This window comes from Brachyistius frenatus, unplaced genomic scaffold, assembly GCF_029030835.1.
Source record: "Brachyistius frenatus isolate BFR_SWC_R1_liver_20210118 unplaced genomic scaffold, ASM2903083v1 Contig_439, whole genome shotgun sequence".
Classification (NCBI taxonomy): Eukaryota; Metazoa; Chordata; class Actinopteri; family Embiotocidae; genus Brachyistius; species Brachyistius frenatus.
The window spans coordinates 55,765-82,356 of NW_027211038.1; the positions used below are offsets into that span (position 1 = coordinate 55,765).

Sequence of the window (26,592 nt, forward strand, 5' to 3'; positions counted from 1 at the left end):
CACTGATCCTGGTTCTGTTAACAGATGCTCCGCCCACCACTGATCCTGGTTCTGTTAACAGATGCTCCGCCCACCTCTGATCCTGGTTCTGTTGGAGGTTTTTCTCCCTTAAAGAGGAGTTTTTCCCTCCTAGCTTATGTGGAATTGTTGAATTGTTGGGTTTCTCTGTATAATATTGTGAAGTCTTGCTGTAAGAACTTTAGTGTGTTAAGTGCCATGAAATAACCAGTGTTGTGATTTGGCGCTATATAAATAAAGTTGAATTGAATTGAATTGAATTGAATTGAATTGAATTGAATTGAATTGAATTGAATTGAATTGAATTGAATTGAATTGAATTGAATTGAATTGAACGTAAAACTACAAAGAATTAGTGGATTTCATCGTCTACGGTTCATAATATCATTAAAAGATTCAGAGAATCTGGAGAAATCTCTGAACACAAGGGACAAGGCTGGAAACCAATATTGGATGGTGGTGATCTTCGGGCCCTCAGGCAGCACTGCATTAAAAACACACTATTCTGGAGTGGAAATCACTGCATGGGCTCAGGAACACTTGTGGAAACCATCGTCTGTGAACACAGTTCATCGCTGCGTCCACAAATGATGTTAAAACTCTCCAAAGAAGAAACCAGATAGAAACATGATCCAGAAACACCGCCGCCTTCTCTGGACCGAGATCATTGAAGATGGACTGAGGTGAAGTGGACAACTGTCCTGAGGTCTGATGGATCACAATCTGAGATTCTGTTTGGAAATCATGGACGCTGCATCCTCCAGGTTAAAGAGGAGAGGGACCATCCAGCTTGTTATCAGCTCAGTTCTAAAGCCAGCATCTGTGGTGGTACAGGGATGCATTAGTGCACATGGCATGGGTAGCTTGAACATCTGGAAGGAAGCATTAATGCTGAATGATATATTCAGGTTTTGGAGCAACATATGCTGCCATCCAGACAACGTCTCTTTCAGGGAAGGTCTTGTTTATTTCAGCAGAACAACGTCCAACCACATTCTGCACGTATTCCAACAGCATGGTTCTCTAGTAGAAGAGTCCGCTGATAAACTGGCCTCCTGCAGTCCAGACCTGTCAATCATTGAAAACATCTGGAGCATCAGGACATGAACAATACAACAAAGGAGACCCTGAACTGTTGAGCAGCTGAAATCCTCTATCAGGCAAGAATGGGACCACATTTCACTTTCAAAACTCCAGAAACTGGTCTCCTCAGATCCCCAACGTTTCCAGAGTGTTGTTAAAAGTTAAATTTAATGTAAAGTATTTTACACCTCACAGTGTTTATCTTTCATGACGCAGCATCTTTATCTGCTGTTGGACAGAAACAGTGAGTTCTTTCCTGTACTATCCCACACACACACACACACACACACACACACACACACACACACACACACACACACACACACACACACACACACACACACACACACACACACACACACACACACACACACACACACACACACACACACACACACACACACACACACACACACACACACACACACACACACACCCTGTTAAACACTTACAACGCAGGATGCCATCGTAGTCGTGCACCACACACATGACTACACCCTCCATTTGGGATGTACACATGTACTTCACCGCATCCTTCTTTTGTTTTCACTTCGCCTAAATCTGTGGCACTAAATCACAAAAAATGTTTAAGTGCAGGTTTCACAAACTGAATCATCGGAGTATTGGTCCAGGAGGACGAGTAGATTTAGCGTCTGACTTTAGTTGGTATGCTCAGGACAACAACTGCTTCCACTACATGTTCCACCAGCTGGAGTTCCTCCTTTACCTACAGATGTAAAGCAACACACGGACTCCAGCCGACCTCAGAGAGAACATATCTGCTGAGTCAGCTGGTAGTGACAGGGACAACACAGGCACAAGAGACTCAGAGCTGCTGAGCTGGATCACAGTGGCCTTGAGGGATGAAGAGCAGGGAGGAGGGGGATGAGGAGGAGGGGTGAAGACGAGGAGGAGGAAAAGGAGGAGGTGAGGAGGAGGAGGGATGAGGAGGGGGAGGGGTAAGAAGGAGAAGGGATGAGGAGGAAGTGAGGAGGCCGGCATTCCTCCTGCTGAAAGCTCGGCACCACCTCCAGCCTCCTGCAGGACTAAGAGCAGCGCCAGGGTTACAGCCTCTCCTGGGAAACACAGCTCTTCTCTCGCACTCATCCAGCGACAGACGAGGCAGCAGAGGAGAACCGAGAGAACCGAGAGAACTGAGAGCCATCATGACACAACCCACGTCAAAGAAACTAGGATTTAAAAAGTGCCGGAGTGCCACTTTCAGTATTGATGGCTTCAGCTTCACCATCGGTAAGAAACCCTTATTGATGTGTGTGTGTGTGTGTGTGTGTGTGTGTGTGTGTGTGTGTGTGTGTGTGTGTGTGTGTGTGTGTGTGTGTGTGTGTGTGTGTGTGTGTGTGTGTGTGTGTGTGTCAGTGTGTCACTGTCCCGGGGTGGGTGGAGGACACGCAGCTCAGGAAGTCATGAATGTTCCAGATACATTTACTGCTTCATCCATTACGTACGAACAGTCATGTCTGCATGTTTTTACTGACTAAACCTACAGTTCATTGTTCTGGATGTCTCTGCTGTTCTTTTCTCTCTCTGCTCTCCTCCCACCCCAACTGGTCGAGGCAGATGTTCTCCACTTCTGGTTCTGGTTCTGTTAACGGACGTTCTCCCCTTCGGAGTCTGGTTCTGTTAACGGACGTTCTCCCCTTCGGAGTCTGGTTCTGTTAACAGACGTTCTCCCCCTCTGAGTCTGGTTCTGTTAATGGACGTTCTCCCCTTCGGAGTCTGGTTCTGTTAACGGACGTTCTCCCCTTCGGAGTCTGGTTCTGTTAACGGACGTTCTCCCTTTCGGAGTCTGGTTCTGTTAACAGACGTTCTCCCCCTCTGAGTCTGGTTCTGTTAATGGACGTTCTCCCCTTCGGAGTCTGGTTCTGTTAACGGACGTTCTCCCCTTCGGAGTCTGGTTCTGGATCAGCTCTCTTCCTGTTAAAAGGTTTTTTTGGGGTTCCTCTCTAATGTAGTAAAGTTCTGGTTTAAGGACTAAAGTAATTTGACTTGTGTTGTGATTGGGCGTTATATCAATATAATTGAATTGAATAGAATTGATGTTATATTGTTTAATTGTTTGTGTAGCTGTTTTGTAATTTGTTTTTATCCACTCAGTCATTATATCCACATTACTGATGATTATTTGTCAAATCACTTTATGGAAATATTTTATGAAAGCATCAATACTCATCCCAACATTATAGATGTATTTATATTTGATTTTATTGAACCCTAATATACGACGCATACAAGACTTTTCAGTGCTAGCTAGATTAAAAAAAAAAAAAAAAAAAAAAAAAAAAGACATTGCTTTTCCACATATTCATCAATGGTCCAAAACTAATGTTCACTCTCAGTGACCATGAACAGAATGAAACACGATATGCTGCAGGACCTCCTCGTTACTAACAAAGCAGCATCAACTTATGATGCGTTCACAGTCCTGGAAAAATCTTGATAATTGCAACACGTTTTCAACCTATGCTAATTATTTCCACCTTTATTAACAGCATGCTTGTTAGCAGGTGTGAAGGCAACGTCTGTGCTCAGATGTCATTATCCAGAAAAGATAGAAAAATACAGTTTGCATGTGATAAACTGATGTAAATCCAGTTCTTTCAGACTCTGTATGCGCTACAGAACAAACTGCTGGTTTAGAACGGACCTGTAAACCAGAGTAAATATGTAGTCATGAAAAAAGATAAGGAGGTGGAGATTTTTCACTTTTTTGACTCATTGTAATAAAGCTACTTTTTGATTCTTTTTGAAACATTGCCATCAGATAATGAAGATATACTGGAACATCACCACGAGAAAAAGAAGCTTTTTCAATAATTTATTCAACAAAAATGTAATTTGATATGTGAATGTAGTATTCTTCTGTGGATAAATTAATCATGGTCTCTGACCCACAAGCTCAAACTGCCCTTTTAGCAGAAAACAAATTGTGCTTTGCGTGATTGTCCACCATCTCTGACATCAGCTGGGTGAGATTTATGACAAACTCTGATGCAGAATTCATTCATTTCAAAGACATTTGAGGGTTTCACATTTACTGCTTGTTTCAATTCCCCTCTCACATTATCTAAAAGCTCTCTTGGATGTGATGCAGAATTCATAACTGAGTCAGTGACTGCAAGCTGTCCAGTCCCAGCAGTAACAGACCATAATACTACCACCACCGTGCTTCACAGCTGCTGAGCTTCCTTTCCTGAAAACAACATATCTCCTTGTTCTTTGCTTCGTGTGTCCATAGTACGTAAAACATGCTCAATGTTCAGTCAGACTAATTTTACTCTGATGTTCGGGCCTGACACACCTCTCTCCCTCCCTCCCTCCCTCTCTCCCTTCTTCCCTCTCCTCCCCCATTTCCCATTTACTCACCCCCCCCCCCTAGACAGTGACTTCTAATGATCGAATGCTTCTAAAAACGGTTCCTGTGTTCAGTCGATGACGTCATCCTGGTTTCCCTTCATGCAGGAGTCATTAAACCGGAGTGATTCTATTGTTCATTGAGACATTTCAAAAACATGAAATGAATGAATGAAAACATTTCAACAAAATATTAGCAGAACAGAAGCCATGGAATTTCACTGTGTGTGTGTGTGTGTGTGTGTGTGTGTGTGTGTGTGTGTGTGTGTGTGTGTGTGTGTGTGTGTGTGTGTGTGTGTGTGTGTGTGTGTGTGTGTGTGTGTGTGTGTGTGTGTGTCTGTGTTTGCTTACTGCTGTTTCTATGGACACCAGAAGAGATGTGAAATGACTGTGACATCACTTTGACTGGTGCGAATAAACGTGTGTTGTCAGTTGTTAGGCTGCTGAGCTCAGGGAGTCATTATCACTAATGAAGTGGCCTCGGTCTGATTTCTGCTCCACTCGCCGTCCTCCAATCAGTCTCACACACCAGTGACCCGGTCCATCGAGTGTTCGACCCTTCATCACAACACTCAACATGTCCACTGTCCCTCTCGCTCTTCTCCCTCCTTTCATACATCAGCCATTAGAAAGCTCTTTCAGCTGACTGTCCCTCTTGCTCCAGTTCTGGTTCTAGTTCTGGTTGACTCCCCACAGACTGATCAGGAAATCCATGACAGAGGAACCACTGAAGTATTTTCAAACTTTGTGTAATTACACTGATACAAGTCGGAGGCTCCATTTCCACAGGTAGACATGTAGAGAATGGTTCTGTCGAGCTGGGTCAGAACCTGGAGTGCTGATGAAACCCTCGTTATCTGGGCTGCTGGTGAGCTGTTGGGATCCTCAGCTGGTTTTTGCTCTTCACTGTCTTGTTCTATAATTAAACCTGATTTTAAAAACCCGAACCTCGCTGTTGCAGATTCTGTGATGAACTGCACGGGGATGATCTGGATTTAGAGCATCATAGCACAGAAGCAGCACTGGTGGAAGTTAGCAATGCTTTGACCGGATGAAACGTGACAGGACGTCTGCTTAATGTTTGAAAGGACCCAAAGTAAAGTTAGAGAGTGTGAAGTTTTGAAGTTAGTCAAACACAATCATGCAGAGCCGTACAGAGCAGCAGGATAAATAAAGTGAGAAGCCCAGAGGGTCTGAAGCGTTATAGAGTTATATCACTAATCAGCATGTAAAATAAAGATTCTCCAATTCTTTTCTGCAGTTGCCAATGAGGCGGGAGAAAACCACCGGCCTCCACTGGCCCGCTTTACACGTGAGTTCAATGCAGCAAATGTATTTATTGAGTTTCAACGTACATCTAAAATCAACACAAAAACAAGTGAGTGTGAACGTTCACATGAAAGCATCTTCTCACGCTGGGCTTTGATGCGGCCAAAGATGTTTTCAATCCACTGACATCTTTTCTATAGAGTTGAAGGTCAGAATAAGCAGTGTTGTGTCAAAGTTATGTAGCATTTCATCTACAAAAACTTTAAAATATTAGTTAAATGAATAGTGTGTTTTTGTCACAGGAGTCATTGATTAGACAGAAAGATGTCATAATGAGACAGATATTAAATTGTTTCTACACTTTGACCCCAGATGTCTTGTAGCAGGAATGAAACTGGAGTTAGACTGATGATTATGATCATTACATAGCAGCCAAAATTCACCACTTTTCTACTATTACTTTCATCTCTGGATATTCAGGCGTTAACATGGTGAGGTGTGAAGTGGAGTTAGGATGTCTGCCTGTATTAAACTGTTCAGGATCGCGGTCCCAGAATGCACTGGGCTCTGCCGTCACAGCCGGCATCGCCATCACAGAGAACAAAGGGATTCGGATCGACCCGCGCAGCACTGAGGAGATCCTGGCTGATGAGCTGCCTGTCCCTGAAGCACCGGACGCCATGGAGAAGACTGCCATCAGGTCAAACACGCAGAAACAAGATGGCAGCTCACAGAAATCCCCAAAGAAACACTAAAGTGTGATCTGGCTCGTGTTTCTCTGGTTTGGTGGATCTGCTGTTCAGTATTTTGAAAAAAATGCTATTGTCATCTTTCTAAAGTACTCATAGTGACAATGATAACATTCTCGGATGTTAGCATCTTAACATTTACTAATTAGTAAAAAATACAAAGAATGAAAAACAGATAAGACGTAGAAATGCCATTCATTTTGCAAATATTCAATCATTAACCAAACTATCAAACAAATTGAAATTTTGATTTAAAGGTTACTTGTGTAAGATTAAAGGTGGAATATAATATAATCATAATTATATTCTCATTAGGTTATAATCAGCTGAAACCAAGAATCATTGTGTTGTCATTAAATGAGCCTTCATATCTACACAGGGAGCATGTCCTTATCTTCGCAATGTTGCACCGCCATGTTTTTACAGATGGGATAAACCAAACGCTGGTTCTAGACAGGCTCGGAGGGGAAGCCTCCCAGTAGGGCGTAGAAGTAGATAGTACAAGGTGTGTCACCGCCGGCTTCAATCACAGCCAATCAGATCATCTCTCCTCCTTTAAAGCCTCTGTGCTTCAGCGTGTTGTCAGTTTGTAATGAGTGAAGAAGCAGCAGACCGACACCATGCAGACTTTAACCAGGAGAAACCTGACATACTGGTCGGGAGGTTCAGACTCTGATCTCTGAAGTTATGGTGCTGCAGTCAACCTCCACTATGATGATGTTTAATCAGCTGTGAAGAAGGAACTAAAATGATAAATAAATCTGCACTGGTATCATGAGAACCGCTGTCAAGTGTAGGAAGAGGCTCAATGATAGAAGACAAAAACCTGCATCTTATAAACACCAAACACTGACATTAACTTAATGTCAAAGTGAACAAAGAACATTCATCAATACAGTGAAATCAGGAGCTGGAACCATGTTGAGGAGTGAACAGAAGTCAATTATTCACAGGAGCTCCCGATGCAACTCATTTATTAACAACACTGATGAAGAGCAATGTGCTCCAAACATGTTGTTGATGTTGTAGTGTTAATAAATAAAGTGATGTTGTGGTGTTAATAAGTGATGTTGTGTGTTAATAAATAAAGTGTTGTGTGTTAATAAATAAACTGATGTGTGTTAATAAATAAACTGATGTGTGTTAATAAATAAACTGATGTTGTGTGTTAATAAATAAACTGATGTGTGTTAACAAATAAACTGCATCGGGAGCTTTGAGTGTGAATAATTTACTTTCCAATCATGAATTAAATGAACTAAGCTGCTGTGTGTGAACTACTTTAACCTTTAGTGTGTAGATGACACAGTTTCACTCTGTGGTCTCACAGCTGCTAGATTACTAAACCTGATGAGATGAAAACACTTTTGAAATGTTTCCTCATTATGTGTCATTTAATTACAATTCATTTGTAGTTAACCTGAGTGTCTTTTATATTTCATGGCTGAGATCGGCTGCTGCAACTGACTGATTCACATCCAAACCGACAGGCGACAGTCAGCTCCATTTTATTTTATGTAAGTTGGATTAAATATGTAGAACATCCATCAAACCTGTTTGTTGGGTTCTGGATCTGTTCATGTATCTCTGCACACTGAAGGCATGATAATAACCTCCATCAGCTGACCTTTGACCTGGTCTGAGCTGGTGGAGGCACAGACACAAATTCACCTCAACGTTGACAACAAAATAACACTGAACCGGCGCATCTTAACGACACGACCGCTGTTGCACCATCCCGCCCATCTTGGCGCAGCCAGGTTCACCTTGTTCTAAAGAAATTGAAAAATATCACCCCAATATCTCACTGCACCTGGATTTGGTACGGAAATAGAGCATGTTTACCTCCAGACTAAAAATGTTGTGCACAGTTGTAGTATCCCACAAGCAAGCTGGATTTATACTTGACACAAGAGGTTGAGGGAAGTCCAGTCATTGACAGGATATGTTTTGATGAATAGTTCAGCTGCAGCTCACTGTAGCACGACATATCACACATGATCATGCTGTGTCGCGTGTTTTCCAGTCTTTTACTCACTATGACAGGTCTCAGCTAGCAGAAGAGCTGAAGATGTTGTGTTGAGGTGTGAAAAGCAGCAGACCTGTCAGCAGTTTTTAGCTTGTTTGATGTCTTTATTCTTTATTATTGCTTCTTGCACCAGAAACACCAGGGGGAAAAAAGCAGCCCGATGTGACCAATCACAGTGCTTGTTGTCTCCATGGAGACTTACTGTTCCTGCTTTAGCTCCAATAAATAGCCATAGTTTTGTGTATAAAAGTCCTTCACACAAAACTATGAATTAACCTTTAGCCACATTTTTGCAGTGTGAAATAACATTATATGCAAATATAAAATACAGTTTGTGCTGAGCGGTATAAAGGCTGCGGCCTTCACTGTAGGAGCATGAAAGTACCCACATTATGCAAGATATGCACCGGCTACTTTTTCAGCATCACTAATTTTGACAATATTGCTCAGATGAAAGAAGGCAGTCCAATAAACTTTGCTTTTTGTGTGAGTTAAATGACAATAATAAGTCCAAGGCTCCTCGCAGTACAAGTGGAGGCCAGCCAGAGTAACTGTAAAGTTAGCTGGACGGTTTCTGTGGTGTTTAGATCAACACCATCACTTTAGTTTTGCAACATGGTGGCTTCATGGAAGATGACCTGCGACCTATGTAGACATGAAGGGCTCATTCTGAGGTAAAAGAAAAACAACCATTCTTTGGTTGCAGATTGCGATGCCTGGTGAAGCTGCTTGAGAGGGGGGAAGCGTCTGTGGGGGACCTGAAGAAGAACCTGGAGTTTGCTGCCTCAGTTCTCGAGTCTCTTTGTGTTGAGGAAATCAGGCAAGAAGCTTTCAGCTTTTATCAAACCATACTTAACCACATGCAGTCATCTACCAAAGGTTTTAAACATACTGGGGGATTAAAACATTTTTAAAATGTAATTACATAGAATGTTGTTCACTGGTGGAACATTTTCCAGTTCCAGTCTGTGTGTTTGTGTGCATAGCAGCCTGCAGAAATGTACACTGTGTGAGTTATGGGATGTTGGGAATCTTCCTGCAGGCGGCTGGTGGATCCAGAAGATGAGCTGAGTGACATCCAGTCGGACTCTGTACCATTGGAAGTTCGTGATTGGCTGGCCTCCACTTTTACCCGGCAACGGGGCCTGATGATGCGCCGCAATGAAGACAAGCCACGCTTCCGCAGCATCGTCCATGCAGTGCAAGCTGGCATCTTCGTGGAGAGGTTTGTTCTGTTTGCAGCCAACAGATCACCAGGCCAGTTATATAGACCGCTAACTCAAACAGCTGTATACACTCAAGTTACACGTGTTTGTACAAAACATTTCAGAAAGTCAGATACAGGATATAACTAAATTGCTTTTGCCTTGTGAGTCAGTATTATTTCTCCTTAGGTTTGGTTCATAGTTTTCAAAAACAGCATATTTCACATTTGCAAAAATACATGCAATTGTGGCAGCGCCCCAAGTTAACAGTTACACTAACCCTTTTAATTCTCTTTAAATAACATTTGATAAGCACCAACTGTTAAAAATCCCATAAATGAAAGGGATTGTAGAGACTTACAACCAACAGTTGCATCCTTCATTTAAAAACAGGAGAGGAGATGGTGGCTTGAATTTGCTTCTAAGAACTTTTTTGAGATAAATTTCCCACCAAAAACTCAGGTCTATTGTGTTCCATACAGTAATACATAATAAGAATGACAGCAGCACATTATGATCTCAGATTGAATTCGACTTCATTTTGTTTTTGGTGCCAAGTGTCTTTTGAGATGTGATTTTGTTCCGGTGTTTTGACATTTTTATTGTTTTATTTGATTATTATTTTCATTTTTATTATATAAGAATTAGTAATAGAAAAGACAGAAGATACTTAATATTTAGTGGTGCATTCAGTGTGTTGGAACGTTCTTTTTTTTTTACATTTGGCAGTGGTATTTCTCCATGTGTGTTATTTCTCTGGGACAGGATGTACAGACGAACCTCCAACATGGCTGGTCTCAGTTATCCTCCAAATGTCATCGCTGTGCTCAAGGTATGGATGTGAGGGTCTGTTTGGTTCTGTGGTGGAAAGAAGACTGGAATGGATTCATATATAGTTATATGAGAAAACATCTTTCATCCTTTCACAGTCTGCAAATTCCCTAACCAGCATTTTACAGTTATTCAGTACATGTGCCTGCTTTTAAAGTCTTCATTTATTTACTTCAATTTTACATATAGGCTTCAAAATCATGGGCGGCCCAGTGGTTAGCATTGTTGCCTCACAGTGAAAAGGTTCTGGGTTTGAATCCGGGCCTTCCTGTGTGAGTCTGCAGGTTCTCCATGTGCCTGCGTGGGTTCTCTCGGTTCTCCAGCTTCCTCCCACCATCCAGAAACATGAACCTCAGGTTAACTGCTGGTTCTACAAATGTCCCTGAGGTGTGAATGAGAGCGTGAACGGTCTTTGTTTCCGTCTGTCTCTATGTGGCCCTGTGATGGACTGGTGACCTGTCCAGGTGAACCCCACCTTCACCCAATATGAGCTGGGATAGCCCCCCCCCCCCCCCGTGACCCTGCTCAGGATAAAGTGGATATAGATGATGGATGGCTTCAAATCGTAACATACATGCTGCAATCCAAAAGTTTATAGATGGTTCCTGTTGTGCACAAACAGAGCTCAGAACAGTGAGAGTTCAAAGACCAGCTGGATGCAACTTTTTCAAAGTTATGTTGCTTGATCAACATCAGCACCAGTTCCATGCGTTTTTGTGACCACTGGTACTCTTGCATGATTTCACATGGACCTGAAACTTCAGCGATGTTGTGCTCCTGACTGAACACAAAACTGGTCTCAGTTGCCGATTTCCTGTGTTTGACACATAATTTGATGTGTGGTCTCTCTGGAGTCTTTGGTGACAAAAGTTCACGTATCAGTAGTCATAAAAACGCATGTAAGAGGTGCTGATGTTGATGAAGCGATGTAACTTGAAGTTATGAAAGTTAATGTTTTCCCCTGCTCCATGATCATGGGCATTAGAAACAGTCTCAAAATCTCTTGATTACAACTCATAAATCATCTCATAGCACTTGACATCGTATAATCCAGACCTTACTAAGAGGAGAAAGGCACTCGTGGAGTGCAGACCTCCGCAAAGGCCAATAGTCAACTCATCTATAACATGCAAATCTGAAACGACAACCTCTATGACCTTTATGAAACCACTTCTCCACAGCAGTGTACTGGCCATTGGGACTGCTGATGCTGTTTGTCTGTCCTATCTGTGTGCCTGTCATTCAGGGTGTGCATGAAAACATGCTGCATCCCAGTGAATAAATGCAGGACTGTATTTTCATATCACAATCTGCAACTGCAGATAACAGGTGTCAGGGTACCATTGTGATGTGGAGTCCTTGTATTTCTTAGAATGGCCTATGTTTTGTAACTGTTCAACTTTACCAGCATCTACTGGATTTCAAGATGCATGACATGTAGTAGACAATGTCCTCTGTCACAATGTTCATGAAAGTGAAAACTGATTTGTGGATCCACCAAGTTTTATGAAAATCAGTGCTGTTAGTTTTTTTGTATTTCTGCCAATAAACAGACAAATAAACGACCTTCACCACAGAGGTAAGGACAGGTCAGAGGCGGAAATACGATCTACAGTGGAGGGATGGAAATAGTTGAGGTTTTTGAACAATAGGTTATGATGAAGTTAAGGGTTGAATGGAGACTGTAGATGGGGAATGACTTGTAGAAAAAAAAAAAAAAAAAGGTACACTAGGACTGCACAGATGCCCTGAACTGCATGCAATATTAAAACTAGTTTGTATGTATCTGTTCTAGCATGCGGACATGTGGTCTTTTGATGTGTTTGCACTGAATGAGGCCAGTGGAGACCACGCTCTGAAATTTGTCTTCTATGAGCTGTTCACCAGATATGACCTAATCAATCGTTTCAAGGTAAGATGAAACAAAACTTCACCTGTCACTGTTATCTGACTTTAAAAGAGATGTTCTAACACCACAATGAATGGTCTGTTCATTTTAATCCAGCAGTGTCATAGGAATGCAGTTTCCTTTTGCAACAATATGCAGAGAGGAAAATCAAGTTTGCAAATGACTTAATTTTCATGGCCTACAAAAGCATTGTTTTGGACTACACAATAGAATAATGCACTTATGTAATTATACATAAGGTGACAAATTCTGGCTAACTTAGATTAATGCAGCAGTATCTGTCATCCATCATGCTTCTCTGTTGTGTTGTTTGGATGTCAGGTCCCCATCGCTGCACTCTTATCATTTGTGGATTCGTTGGAAGTGGGCTACAGCAAACACAAGAACCCCTACCACAACCTGATGCATGCTGCTGATGTCACACAGACCATCCATTACCTGCTGCTCAAGACCGGCATGGTGGTAAGGCTTGTGTTGTGTTCATGCTAATTTGAAATGCAGTCACTCATTGCATTCTGTCATCCAGTTTAGTCACCTGACCTGCTCTGCAGTCCATCTCATCCCAAACCATCTCAACAGTGTTAGGGAGGTGATTGTTGAGGCCAGGTCATCTGAGGCAACACTCCGTCACTCTGCGTCTTTGTCAGACAGGTCTTACATATCCTGGATGTGTGTTTTGGATCATTGGGCCTCATATTTTGTGTCTTTTGTGGTTGTTTTTTTTCTCTCTCTCAGCATTGGCTAACTGAATTGGAGATCTTTGCCATAATTTTTGCAGCTGCCATTCACGACTATGAACATACAGGGACCACCAACAACTTCCATATTCAGACCAGGTAATTTCCACCCGGCAACATTGAAATAATTGTAAATTCTGAGCACAGGTTAAAATAAGGTTTCAAGTTGAAAATACTTCTGCACATTAATGAATAAAATGAAGTACACAAAACACATTTGACCCGTTAATCCCTTTTTTTTTTTTTAGAAATTTCCACCTGCAAAAAACAAAGTTAGTCAGTGTTAACTGTAAAACCAAAATGAACAAGTTTGGGCCCTAATGATCACGCAATCAAAACATTTTAAGAGTATTCCTGTTGTGCATATAGCACAGTAATGTGCATGAAGCAGGATCAAACAATAATATTCATGAGGAAATATTCCAAGTTACATCGCTTGATCAGCATCAGCCGCTGAGTCCCACACGTTTTTGTGATTTCTGGTCTGATTTCTCCGCACGTCAAAGTTTGGTAGAACTCTGTAAACGGTCAACAGGGACTCTTGAAAGTCTTCAGAAAGTCTACGGTGATGAAGCAATGTGCTGAGCGAAGTGCTCTGATGACATCACGTTTCAAAAGGGGCGGAGCTTCACCATCCGAGACCGAAGAAGGATCGTCAGGTCAGGAGACACCAGGTGGGTTTTCTTTGTGTCACCGTGAACTCGTCCCCCAGAGTCAGACTGTCAACACCGAGTTCCACCGGGACCTTCTGAGACATCTGAGAAAAAAACATTTGCTACAAACCACCACAAGTGTGGCGCCATGGCAACATACCAGCTAACAGCGGGTTGGAAACAGCTGAGTTTCTCACTCCTACTCAACGCTTCAGGTCCATAATGAAATCATAAATGTTCACGTACCAGTGGTTACAAAAACTTGTGGATCTCAGACGTAACTCAGAATACTTTCTCACCAGAGTTATTGCTTCCCCTGCTTCAAACGCATTACTGTGCTGTGCACCGTTCGTGCGCTACAGGAACAGTCTCAGAGGTTTTTGATTGCACCTTATAGAAAGTTTAATAAGTGTAGATTAAGACTCAAGAAATCATGCACAACAAATACTACATCCTCTTTAGTCATAGTGCTTCTAGCCTCCTCAGTAAACATGCAATCCTTGGTAACCTTTGAAAAAAATGATGGCAGTGGCATTTTCTTAACATTAACCTTGTCCTGTTACAGGGACCTCACGGTGGAAGGGCTTTTACATGAATTGTATTTTCAGCCATTTTAATGATGAATGAGGCTCTATGTGATTTGCAGGTCCGACACAGCTTTGCTGTACAATGACCGGGCCGTTCTGGAGAACCACCATGTCAGCGCTGCCTATCGCCTTCTGCAAGATGGCGAGGAAATGAATATCCTCTCTAATCTTTCCAAAGACGATTGGAGGTGAGAGGTGACCGTGATCATATTTTAGGTTTGTGGGGCTAAAGGACTTTGAAACAACACAAACAACATGAACAACATGAACAACACAAACATGAACAACACAAACAACATGAACAACACAAACATGAACAACACAAACAACATGAACAACACAAACAACATGAACAACATGAACAACAACAACACAAACAACACAAACAACATGAACAACACAAAAACATGAACAACACAAACAACATGAACAACACAAACATGAACAACACAAACAACATGAACAACACAAACATGAACAACACAAACAACATGAACAGCACAAAAACATGAACAACACAAACATGAACAACACAAACAACATGAACAACACAAACATGAACAACACAAACAACATGAACAACACAAACATGAACAACACAAACAACATGAACAACACAAACATGAACAACACAAACAACATGAACAACACAAAAACATGACACAACACAAACAAACAACATGAACAACACAAACAACATGAACAACACAAACAACATGAACAACACAAACAACATGAACAACATGAACAACACAAACAACATGAAAACATGAACATGAACACAAACAACATGAACAACACAAACAACATGAACAACACAAACATGAACAACACAAACAACATGAACAACACAAACAACATGAACAACACAAACAACATGAACAACACAAACAACATGAACAACACAAACAACATGAACAACACAAACATGAACAACACAAAAAACATGAACAAATGAACAACACAAACAACATGAACAACACAAACAAAATGAAACAACAACATGAACAACACAAACATGAACAACATGAAACACAAACAACATGAACAACAAACAACATGAACAACAAACAACATGAACAACACATGAAAAAACATGAACAACACAAACAACATGAACAACACAAACAACATGAACAACACAAACAACATGAACAACACAAACAACATGAACAACACAAACAACATGAACAACACAAACAACATGAACAACACAAACAACATGAACAACACAAACAACATGAACAACACAAACAACATGAACAACACAAACAACATGAACAACACAAACAACATGAACAACACAAACAACATGAACAACACAAACAACATGAACAACACAAACAACATGAACAACACAAACAACATGAACAACACAAACATGATGAACAAACAAACAACATGAACAACACAAACAACATGAACAACACAAACAACATGAACAACACAAACAACATGAACAACACAAACAACATGAACAACACAAACAACATGAACAACACAAACAACATGAACAACACAAACATGAACAACACAAACAACATGAACAACACAAACAACATGAACAACACAAACAACACAACATGAACAACACAAACAACATGAACAACACAAACAACATGAACAACACAAACAACATGAACAACACAAACAACATGAACAACACAAACAACATGAACAACACAAACAACATGAACAACACAAACAACATGAACAACACAAACAACATGAACAACACAACATGAACAACACAAACAACATGAACAACACAAACAACATGAACAACACAAACAACATGAACAACACAAACAACATGAACAACACAAACAACACACAACAACAAACAACATGAACAACACAAACAACATGAACAACACAAACAACATGAACAACACAAACAACATGAACAACACAAACAACATGAACAACACAAACAACATGAACAACAAACAACATGAACAACACAAACATGAACAACACAAACATGAACAACACAAACAACATGAACAGCACAAACAACATGAACAACATGAACAAACAAACATGAACAACACAAACAACATGAACAACACAAACAACAACACAAAACACACATGAACAACATGAACACACAAACAACATGAACAACACAAAAACATGAACAACACAAACAACATGAACAACAACATGAACAACACAAACAACATGACAAACAAATGAACAACACAAACATGAACAACACAAACAACATGAACAACACAAACAACACACAAACAAACAAACAAACATGAACAACACAAACAACATGAACAACACAAACAACATGAACAACACAAACAACATGAACAACACAAACAACATGAACAACACAACAACATGAACAACATGAACAACACAAACAACATGAACAACACAAACAACATGAACAACACAAACAACATGAACAACACAAACATGAACAACACAAACAACATGAACAACACAAACAACATGAACAACACAAACAACATGAACAACACAAACAACATGAACAACACAAACAAACATGAACAACACAAACAACATGAACAACACAAACAACACAAACATGAAACAAACATGAACAACAACATGAACAACACAAACAACACAACATGAACAACACAAACAACATGAACAACACAAACAACATGAACAACACAAACAACATGATCAACACAAACAACACAAACAACACAAACAACATGAACAACACAAACAACATGAACAACACAAAAACAAACAACACAAACAACAACACAAACAACATGAACAACACAAACAACATGACACAACATGAACAACACAAACAACATGAACAACACAAACAACACAAACAACATGAACAACACAAACAACATGAACACAAACAACATGAACAACACAAACAACATGAACAACACAAACAACATGAACAACACAAACATGAACAACACAAACAACATGAACAACACAAACAACATGAACAACACAAACAACATGAACAAACATGAACAAAACATGAACAACACAAACAACATGAACAACACAAACAACATGAACAACACAAACAACATGAACAACACAAACAACATGAACAACACTATATATAACTATATAACATGAACAACACAAAATCTATATATATACGTATCTAACTCTCTATATATATATATATATATACGTATCTAACTCTCTCTCTCTCTCTATATATATATATATATATATATATATATATATATATATATATATATATACATATATAAATCTCTATCTATATATATATATCTATATATACGTATCTAACTCTCTATCTATATATATATATATCTATATATATACGTATCTAACTCTCTCTATATATATATATCTATATATATATATCTAACTCTCTATCTATATATATATATCTATATATATACGTATCTAACTCTCTCTATATATATCTATATATATACGTATCTAACTCTCTATCTATATATATATATATATATATATATATAACTCTCTATCTATATCTATATATATATATATATATATATATATACATATATATATACTCTCTATCTATATATATATATCTATATATATACGTATCTAACTCTCTATCTATATATATATCTATATATATATACGTATCTAAATATATATCTATATATATATACGTATCTAAATCTCTATCTATATATATATCTATATATATATACGTATCTAACTCTCTATCTAAATATATATCTATATATATACGTATCTAACTCTCTATCTATATATATCTATATATATACGTATCTAACTCTCTATCTATATATATATCTATATATATACGTATCTAACTCTCTATCTATATATATATATCTATATATATACGTATCTAACTCTCTATCTATATATATCTATATATATACGTATCTAACTCTCTATCTATATATATCTATATATATACGTATCTAAATCTCTATCTATATATATCTATATATATACGTATCTAAATCTCTCCACTTCTTCTCATCTCAAGTTAAAACTCACGTTTGCTCTTCTTGAACAATTCTGCTGTTAAATCTTTGACCAACGTTCACTAACTTGGTGTTTTGCTGCTGCTAGCTTAGCAGTTAGCAACGTCTTCCCTCTCTCCCTCCTCCTCTTCTGGTTTTTCCTGCTGTGTGACATGTTTAGTTACAACCCTGTCTCCTTAATGAGGAGGAGGAGGAGGAGGAGGAGGAGGAGGAGGAGGAGGAGGAGGAGGAGGAGGGAGGAGGAGTGTCGGTAGGGCTCTGGAGGGTCATAGAGTTAGAATCACTGCTGTGCACCATGCTACACAACCAGGTGGCAGTAGGACCTTCTCAGGGAGGAGGAGGAGGAGGAGGGAGGGGGTGGACAGCTGTCCAGGATACAGGTTTAGTTAGCCGGTCCCCCGCAGCACCCGAACAGCCGGGCGGCCGGGGGACAGTACGAAGGAGACATCGTCCCAAGAAGTAGCCCACGGTTCACCACCGACCTTCAACTGATGTTCCACATTCTGTGAAACACCTGCTGAGAAACCAACTCTGGTTATTGGAGACTCTATTTAACATGAAGTTAGTGAAACCAGGGGACAGAGACAGATGTCTTCCAGGGGCCAGAGACAGATGTCTTCCAGGGGCCAGAGACAGATGTCTTCCAGGGGACAGAGACAGATGTCTTCCAGGAGCCAGAGTCAGATGTCTTCCCAGGGCCAGAGTCAGATGTCTTCCAGGGGCCAGAGTCAGATGTCTTCCAAGGGACAGAGACAGATGTCTTCCAAGGGACAGAGACAGATGTCTTCCAGGGGCCAGAGTCAGACGTCTTCCAGGGGCCAGAGTCGGATGTCTTCCCGGGGCCAGAGACAGATGTCTTCCCGGGGACATAGTCAGATGTCTTCCCGGGGCCAGAGTCAGATGTCTTCCAGGGGACAGAGTCAGATGTCTTCCCGGGGACAGAGTCAGATGTCTTCCCGGGGACAGAGTCAGATGTCTTCCCGGGGACAAAGCGGGCGACATTGAATCAAACCTGAAACTGCTGACTAAGGCTAATCATAAATCCAGTCAGATTGTTATTAACGTCGGCAGTAACGACACCCGGTTACACCAGTCGGAGGTCACTAAAGTTAATGTTGAATCGGTGTCCAACTTTTGAAAAACAACGTGGGACTCTGTAGTTTTCTCTGGACTCCTTCCCAACCGGACCAGTGATGATATGTTTAGCCGTACGTCTTCACTTCACCGCTGGTTGTCGAGGTGATGTCCTGCTAACAACGTGGGCTTCATTAACAACTGGAATACTTTCTGGGGGAAACCTGGTCTGATCCGGAGAGACGGCATCCATCCTACTTTGGATGGTGCAGCTCTTCTTTCTAGAAACATGGCCGTGTCTCTTAACAGCCCTAAAACCTGACATCCAGGGTTGAGGCCAGGACGCAGAGCTGCAGTCTTACAGCTCCTCTGCAGCTTCTTTAGAGCTGTCACTCACCCAAAACCTTCAACATCCTGTAGAGGTTGTGTCTGTACCCAGACCACCGATATTTAAACAACTCAAGAAAAGATCTGTCAATAAAAATGGAATAAAAATGGATCCTACCAAATTAATGGATCAAAAAAATCTGACAATTAAAAGCGGATTATTAAATATGAGATCTCTCTGGTCTAAATCTCTGTTAGTAAATGACTTGATAACTGATCATCAGATTGATTTACTCTGTCTCACAGAGACCTGGCTGCAACAGGAAGAATATGTTAGGATTAATGAAGCAACTCCTCCCAGTCATATTCATTATCATATTCCTAGAGATTCAGGAGGAGGAGGAGGAGGAAGAGGAGGACGAGGAGGAGGAGCAGGAGGAGGAGGAGGAGGAGGAGGAGGAGGAGGAGTGGCAGCAATCTTCCACTCAAGTTTATCAATTAATCCAAAGCCTAAACTTAGTTCTAAATCATTTGAGAGTCTGACTCTTAGTCTCTCACCCAAACTGGAAAGCAGAGAAACAGATTGTATTGTTGTTGTTTATCTCCCACCTGGTCCTTATTCAGAGTTTCTAACTGAATTCTGACTTTTGATCAGATTTAGTGCTGAGTTCAGATAAAGTGATGATAGTGGGAGACTTTAACATTCATGTTGACGTGGACAACGACAGCCTCAGTTCTACTTTCAGCTCATTATTAGATTCTATAGGCTTTTATCAGAATGTAAATAAACCCCGTTACCATGGTAACCACACCCTCCATCTGGTTCTGTCGTATGGGATGGAAACTGAAAATGTAATAGTATTTCCTCAAAACCCTGTTTTGTCGGACCACTTCTTCTTAACATCTGAAGTTCCAATAATGGACGACACAGCATGTGGGAATAAATCCCACTACAGTAGATGTCTGTCAGATGATGCCGTGGCCAAGTTTAAGGAAGCAGTTACATGTTTATCCTCTTCGATGCCGTGTGTTAAAGCAGTGGAAGACATCTACGTTGATCTTAGTCCCACACAAGTGGATCATCTGGTAGAAAACACTGCAGTATCTCTGCTACAACTCTAGATGATGTCGCCCCTCTGAAGAAGAGAGTCATGAACCAAAGGAAGTTGTCTCCATGGTACAACTCAGAACTACGCTCTGCTAGGCAGCGACTAGAAAGATGGAAAGGAAATGGAGTTCCACTAATTTAGAAGAATTTCACCTGCCTGGAAGGAGAGTCTAATATTATATAAGAAAGCTCTTCGTAAGGCCAGAACTTTATATTATTCATCATTAATAGAGGACAACAAGAACAACCCCAGGTTTCTTTTCATCACTGTAGCAGGCTGACAAAGAGTCCCAGTTCTGTTGAGCCCTCTATTCCTTCAGCTCTCAGCAGTAATGACTTCATTAACTTCTTTACTAATAAAATTCTTACTATCAGGGAGAGAATCGGGCCGACCCTTCCTGACACCATCACTGATGTGTTGCTAAGCAACAGCAGCCCTGAAAGCAACTGTAGGACCAGATGTAAACTTGGAACATTTCTCTCCTGTTGAGCTCTCTGAGTTAACTAGAATTATTTATTTTTTACTGTTACTGTTACTGAAAAATTGAAAAATAAAGGTATTGTGATCTCATCTGCATCGTCACGAACAATTTATGCTTCTCTTCAGAGATTACCGGTCTTAAAAGAATCATTTGAGCTGCAGATTTGGTCAGAAGTCCACGTCTGGACAGTTGTGTGATGAGTACTGACCGTGGCGCCTAGGTGACTGACTGGACTGTGTTTGCAGGATTGATAAACCAAAGGCCTTATCGCTGCTGCTGCACACCGCTGACATCAGCCACCCGGCCAAATGCTGGCACCTCCACCAGCGCTGGACTATATCCCTGCTGGAGGAGTTCTTCAGACAGGTACTCCCCATTAAAGTCAACAGCTTCCTGCTTTACTGTCAACTATTTATACTGACAAATATCAACAAGCATACAAAGTGTCACTTTGTATAACCCCATTTTCTTTTGTTGTATATTGATGATGTTGGATATCTTTGAGACATATATACTGTTGACTGTGTTTTCAGGGCGATCGAGAAGCAGAGCTGGGTCTCCCTTTCTCTCCTCTCTGTGACCGTAAATCCACCATGGTGGCCCAGTCCCAAATAGGTAAGTTACAGGAACACAACTAATGCTCAGTAGTATGGGACTTAGTGGGTTTCAGTAAAGTACAGTGGATTCAAAATGTATTCAACCCCCTTTACCTTTTGGACATTGTGTTTTAAGCTTGGATAAAATTGTTCATGTCTGTGAAATGAGATCTCAAAAATTTAAATAGTTCACAGCTGTATGATAAACAAGAACATTGATGGACACGGTCTCAGATGGTTTGTCTTCTGAATCCATCCATTGATTTTGAAGTAGAACCAGCAGAAGATTCATGCTCGTTGTTAGTCTGCAATATTGTCTGTTCTCTGCAGGATTCATTGACTTCATTGTGGAGCCAACATTCACTGTGCTGACAGAAATGATTGAGAAGATTGTGAAACCACTCATTGAGGAGGCATCGAGCTCTGGACTGGCCGGCTGCAGACAATCCAGGTGACCTTCAGACGACCTTCATTCTGTCACACTCCTGACGCTCATGTTGTGTTTCAATCTGAATGTATGTACACAGTACTACAAACTTTTATACCTTTTTTCCTGCCTTGGCAGCTTCAGTGCATATTGCTGATTTTTTTTTTTTTGCACATTATATATATATATATATATTTCCCATTCTTGCACATTTAGAGAGAGATTTAAACATTTTATTGCTTCAGTTTTACTTTTCACAGCAAACATGTTGACCTGTAAAATTGTAAAAGCAGAAATGAGTCATCTTTCAGAAATGTACTTCTATAGGATGTGTCACACTTTGTTCAGAGATAACAGGAATGAGGACAGGCAGGATGAAAGAAGATAGACACTGGTGTCCATAGCAGACCAACAGAAGGCCAACCAGCCAGAGACACAGCAGGTTTACACTGTGGACGGGCTGGTTGGGAAACTTGTAACAGAAGAGGGCAGACAGGTTACTGGGGGCAAAATGGAAGTCCAAGGACATCTATTGGATGGATGGTGTGAGGCAGGAGGCACAAGTACACCATCCATCCATTATCCATTTCAGCCACTTCATCCTGAAGTGTGTCAGAGTCTGTGGAGTCGGTCCCAGCTGGGCGAAGACTGGACATCCTGGATGGGTCATCAGTCCATCACAGGGCCAACACAGAAAGAGTTTAGAGTTTAGAATCACCGGTCCACCAAACATGGATGTCTTTGGACTGTGGGAGGAACCACTGCACCACTCAGCTGCTCACAATGAATACAGAACAGGGCTCAGACTGAGAACCAGATCCAGGAACTAGTTCACCTCAATAAAATGCTTTTATGAAAAGCCAAAACGTCTGCTGTGCAAAATGACTATTAAAACTCTCATGTTGTCAGAGTATCCTTGATGTTTCTCTCATGATGTCTGGGGACGTCTGTCATTAACATTCAGTTTTGTAGTACCCCTTTGTACACTAGGGGGCGGTAATGAGTCCCTGTGACTGATAGTGTTGGTTTGCTTGGTTTTGTTTCAACATGGAGTGAAGGGAAGAATCAGGTCACACAATCTGATGGGGGACCGATTTTAGTGTAACACTGGCTCTCAGAGTTTCTGCACATATTTATGGGTCCAAGCAGCAAACCTGTGCAGGTACTTTCATTTCCGTGTGACCGTTAATGACTGTCACATCACGGATCCTCACCTGCTCCACCTTTGGACCAGCTGCTGCTCAGGTGCTTGACATAACTCGAGCATTATATTCTGTCTACAGCATCAACAGCATTTGTGGCAGTGACAGAAAGAACTCTGTAAAGAGCTCGGAGGGCAGCTGCTCTTTGACCTCGGTGGACTTCAACAGCTTCAAGGGCACCTGGCACCAGGAGATTCACCACAACCGGGAGACCTGGAAGAACCAGGCAGCCAAAGGTAGCCACCACGACATCTGTCCACATCTGTCCACATCTGTCCATCTCACCCTTACATCAGTCTTTAGACGGTTCTGTCCAACGACAGACCGCGTTCCATATCATCAGCCCCAGATCTGAGAACCAGGATGGACATCAGCTGTTCGTACTCGTCCTCAGACCTTCTATGTGGATACTGAATCGTTTCCTCAAAGTCCAAACACGTTCAACCTGCTATGATTTCCAACACCTGAAATACTGCAGATTTAATGAGCAGGTGAACTGACCAGTGGTTCTTTATTCATTTGGTTTCAGTGAAAGTACGAATATAAGTCAGTGTTATAACGTGTGTGTGTGTGTATGTTTGTGTGTGTGTGTGTGTGTGTGTGTGTGTGTGTGTGTGTGTGTGTGTGTGTGTGTGTGTGTGTGTGTGTGTGTGTGTGTGTGTGTGTGTGTGTGTGTGTGTGTGTGTGTGTGTGTGTGTGTGTGTGTGTTGGTAGATCTGGAGCAAAAGAAGGAGGCAGAGGAGGGAGGTCATGAAGACAAGGTGACAAAAGAAGCTCGGGAGTCCAGCAGAACTGTTGTCGGTGGCAACGCAGGCCAGGAGAAGAGGAACAAAGATGTGGAGGAACAAGAGGAGGACAAGAAGCAGAGAGAACGACAGAAAGAGGAGGAAGGAGACAATAAACCAGACGAGTCTGCAGGCCGAAAGAAGACATGTGACGGCCGCACAGTGAAGCAGCAGCTTCACTATCAGAACGGTACGAAGCTGTTTTAACCTCAGACTGTTTCTAAAAGAGTTCGTAGCTTCAGGTCTGAAAAATGGTTCTGATCCAGAAGTGTCTTCAGCTACAATACCAGCGAGTGCCACTAGAGGTCGGCTCCAAAAAGCCTCCAGCTCCATAGACTCCCATTCAACTTCTCTCATCAAATCCAAAGTGAATAAAATGTGTCCATCAGTTATCTCGGTGTTGTTAGCTAAAGTCACTCCTTCTTCTTAGTTTTCTGGAGGTCCATCTGAAAATAATCCCTCATTCATTAGAAAAGAAGATTCAAGAAGACCTGTTTTTGGGGGCGTGTCTGTTTGATTGACAGGTCTGTGGCGCAGTCAGGTTACAGCTATCGGTGGGCGGGACGTAGTATTGTCAGGTTTCCGATCAGGTCGGTCAGATCCACCTCTGGCTCCTCCCCCAGCTCATCCAAATATGGTCACTTCCTGCTCCAAACCGCTCCGAACTATCAAGATGGTGACGGACAGAATCTGAACTGGAGGATTCATAACGTTCACAAACCAACGATGACATCACTGATGGTTGATGACATCACTGATAGTTGATGACATCACTGATGGATGATGATTGATTTACTAGTTATTCTGGAAATTCACGAGTCAGAGGAGTCACATCTAGAATGTTGTATATTACATGTATAGTTCATGTTTATTAAATGTATATTACATGTATATTTAATGTATATTTAACGTATATTTAAGGTATATTTAATGTATATTAAATGTATATTTAATGTATATTTCATGTATTTTAAATGTACATTTGATGTATATTAAATTTTAATTTAAGGTATATTTAATGTATATTTAATGTATTTTAAATGTACATTTCATGTATATTTAATGCATATTGAATGTATATTAAATATATATTTAATGTATATTAAATGTATATTAAATATAGATTAAATTTATATTAAAAAATATATCAAATGTATATTTAATGTATATTAAAAATATATTAATTTTTTTAATGTATTTTAAATGTACATTTGATGTATATTTAATGCATATTGAATGTATATTAAATATATATTAAATGTATATTAAATGTATATTTAATGTATATTAAATATAGATTAAATGTATATTAAAATTATATTAAATGTTTTTGTAATGTATATTAAATGTATATTACAGTCCTTGGTGTGATTGAACAGGAGGAAACAGGATGTCGAACTTCAGTAGAAGCTACATGAGCTGTTAGAAGTGGTCCTGGTTCGATTCAGACTTGAACGTGACTCCACACTGATGTGACCGTGGTTTGTCTCTGCAGACCTTCAGCCCGACTGCCCTCAGATCCATTACTGCAAGACTCCCAGCTACTGCGCCAGCTCCCACCGGCTCGTCAGGTCAAAGGTCACCGACGTGCGGCCCATTGATGCCAGAGCGAGAGCCAGGAGACTCCAGAGCATCTCTCTGCGTCGCCGAAAGTGACCTGAGACGCTCCATAAATCCCATAATGAGTCTGTTTATACTTGTATATAGCAGCTGATCTCTCACATCATCATCACCATCATCATCATCATCACCATCATCATCATCATCATCATCATCATCATCATCATCATCATCATCGCCCTGTCAACACTAATTTAACTCCTCGTTTCTGCAAAAATCAGTGACATTTTTCTCAAAGGCTTTTTTATAATGATTTAGTTTTGTTTAATTTAAAGGTTCACTGATGAACGCTGAGTTGTTTTATGATTGAACTGTTCTTGGACCTGTAATCAGGACAGATCTCTGCATACAGCGCCACCTGCTGGTGCTGTTCATCGATGCACAGTTAATAAAGGATGTCCAGAAAGGTCTTCACGTGTTTTCTCCTCTTCTAAATCTTCTTCACGTGTTTTCTCCTCTTCTTCAAGTGTTTTCTCCTCTTCTTCAAGTGTTTCTCCTCTTCTTCAAGTGTTTTCTCCTCTTCTTCACGTGTTTTCTCCT

At 40.7% G+C, this 26,592-nt stretch overlaps 1 protein-coding gene across 1 annotated transcript; it reads left to right on the forward strand.

Annotated features, from left to right (window-relative positions):
- The first annotated feature begins 2,267 nt into the window (after positions 1-2,267).
- On the forward strand, positions 2,268-26,188 carry LOC138637193 (dual specificity calcium/calmodulin-dependent 3',5'-cyclic nucleotide phosphodiesterase 1C-like). The gene is given in 16 exon segments (XM_069725703.1): positions 2,268-2,352; positions 5,735-5,785; positions 6,283-6,442; positions 9,227-9,340; positions 9,563-9,745; positions 10,491-10,557; positions 12,352-12,468; positions 12,787-12,927; positions 13,201-13,301; positions 14,502-14,648; positions 21,668-21,788; positions 21,956-22,037; positions 22,349-22,469; positions 23,729-23,883; positions 24,362-24,622; positions 25,928-26,188. Coding segments are annotated over 16 exon segments (2,067 nt in total). The 3' UTR covers positions 26,089-26,188.
- Positions 26,189-26,592: the final 404 nt, after the last annotated feature.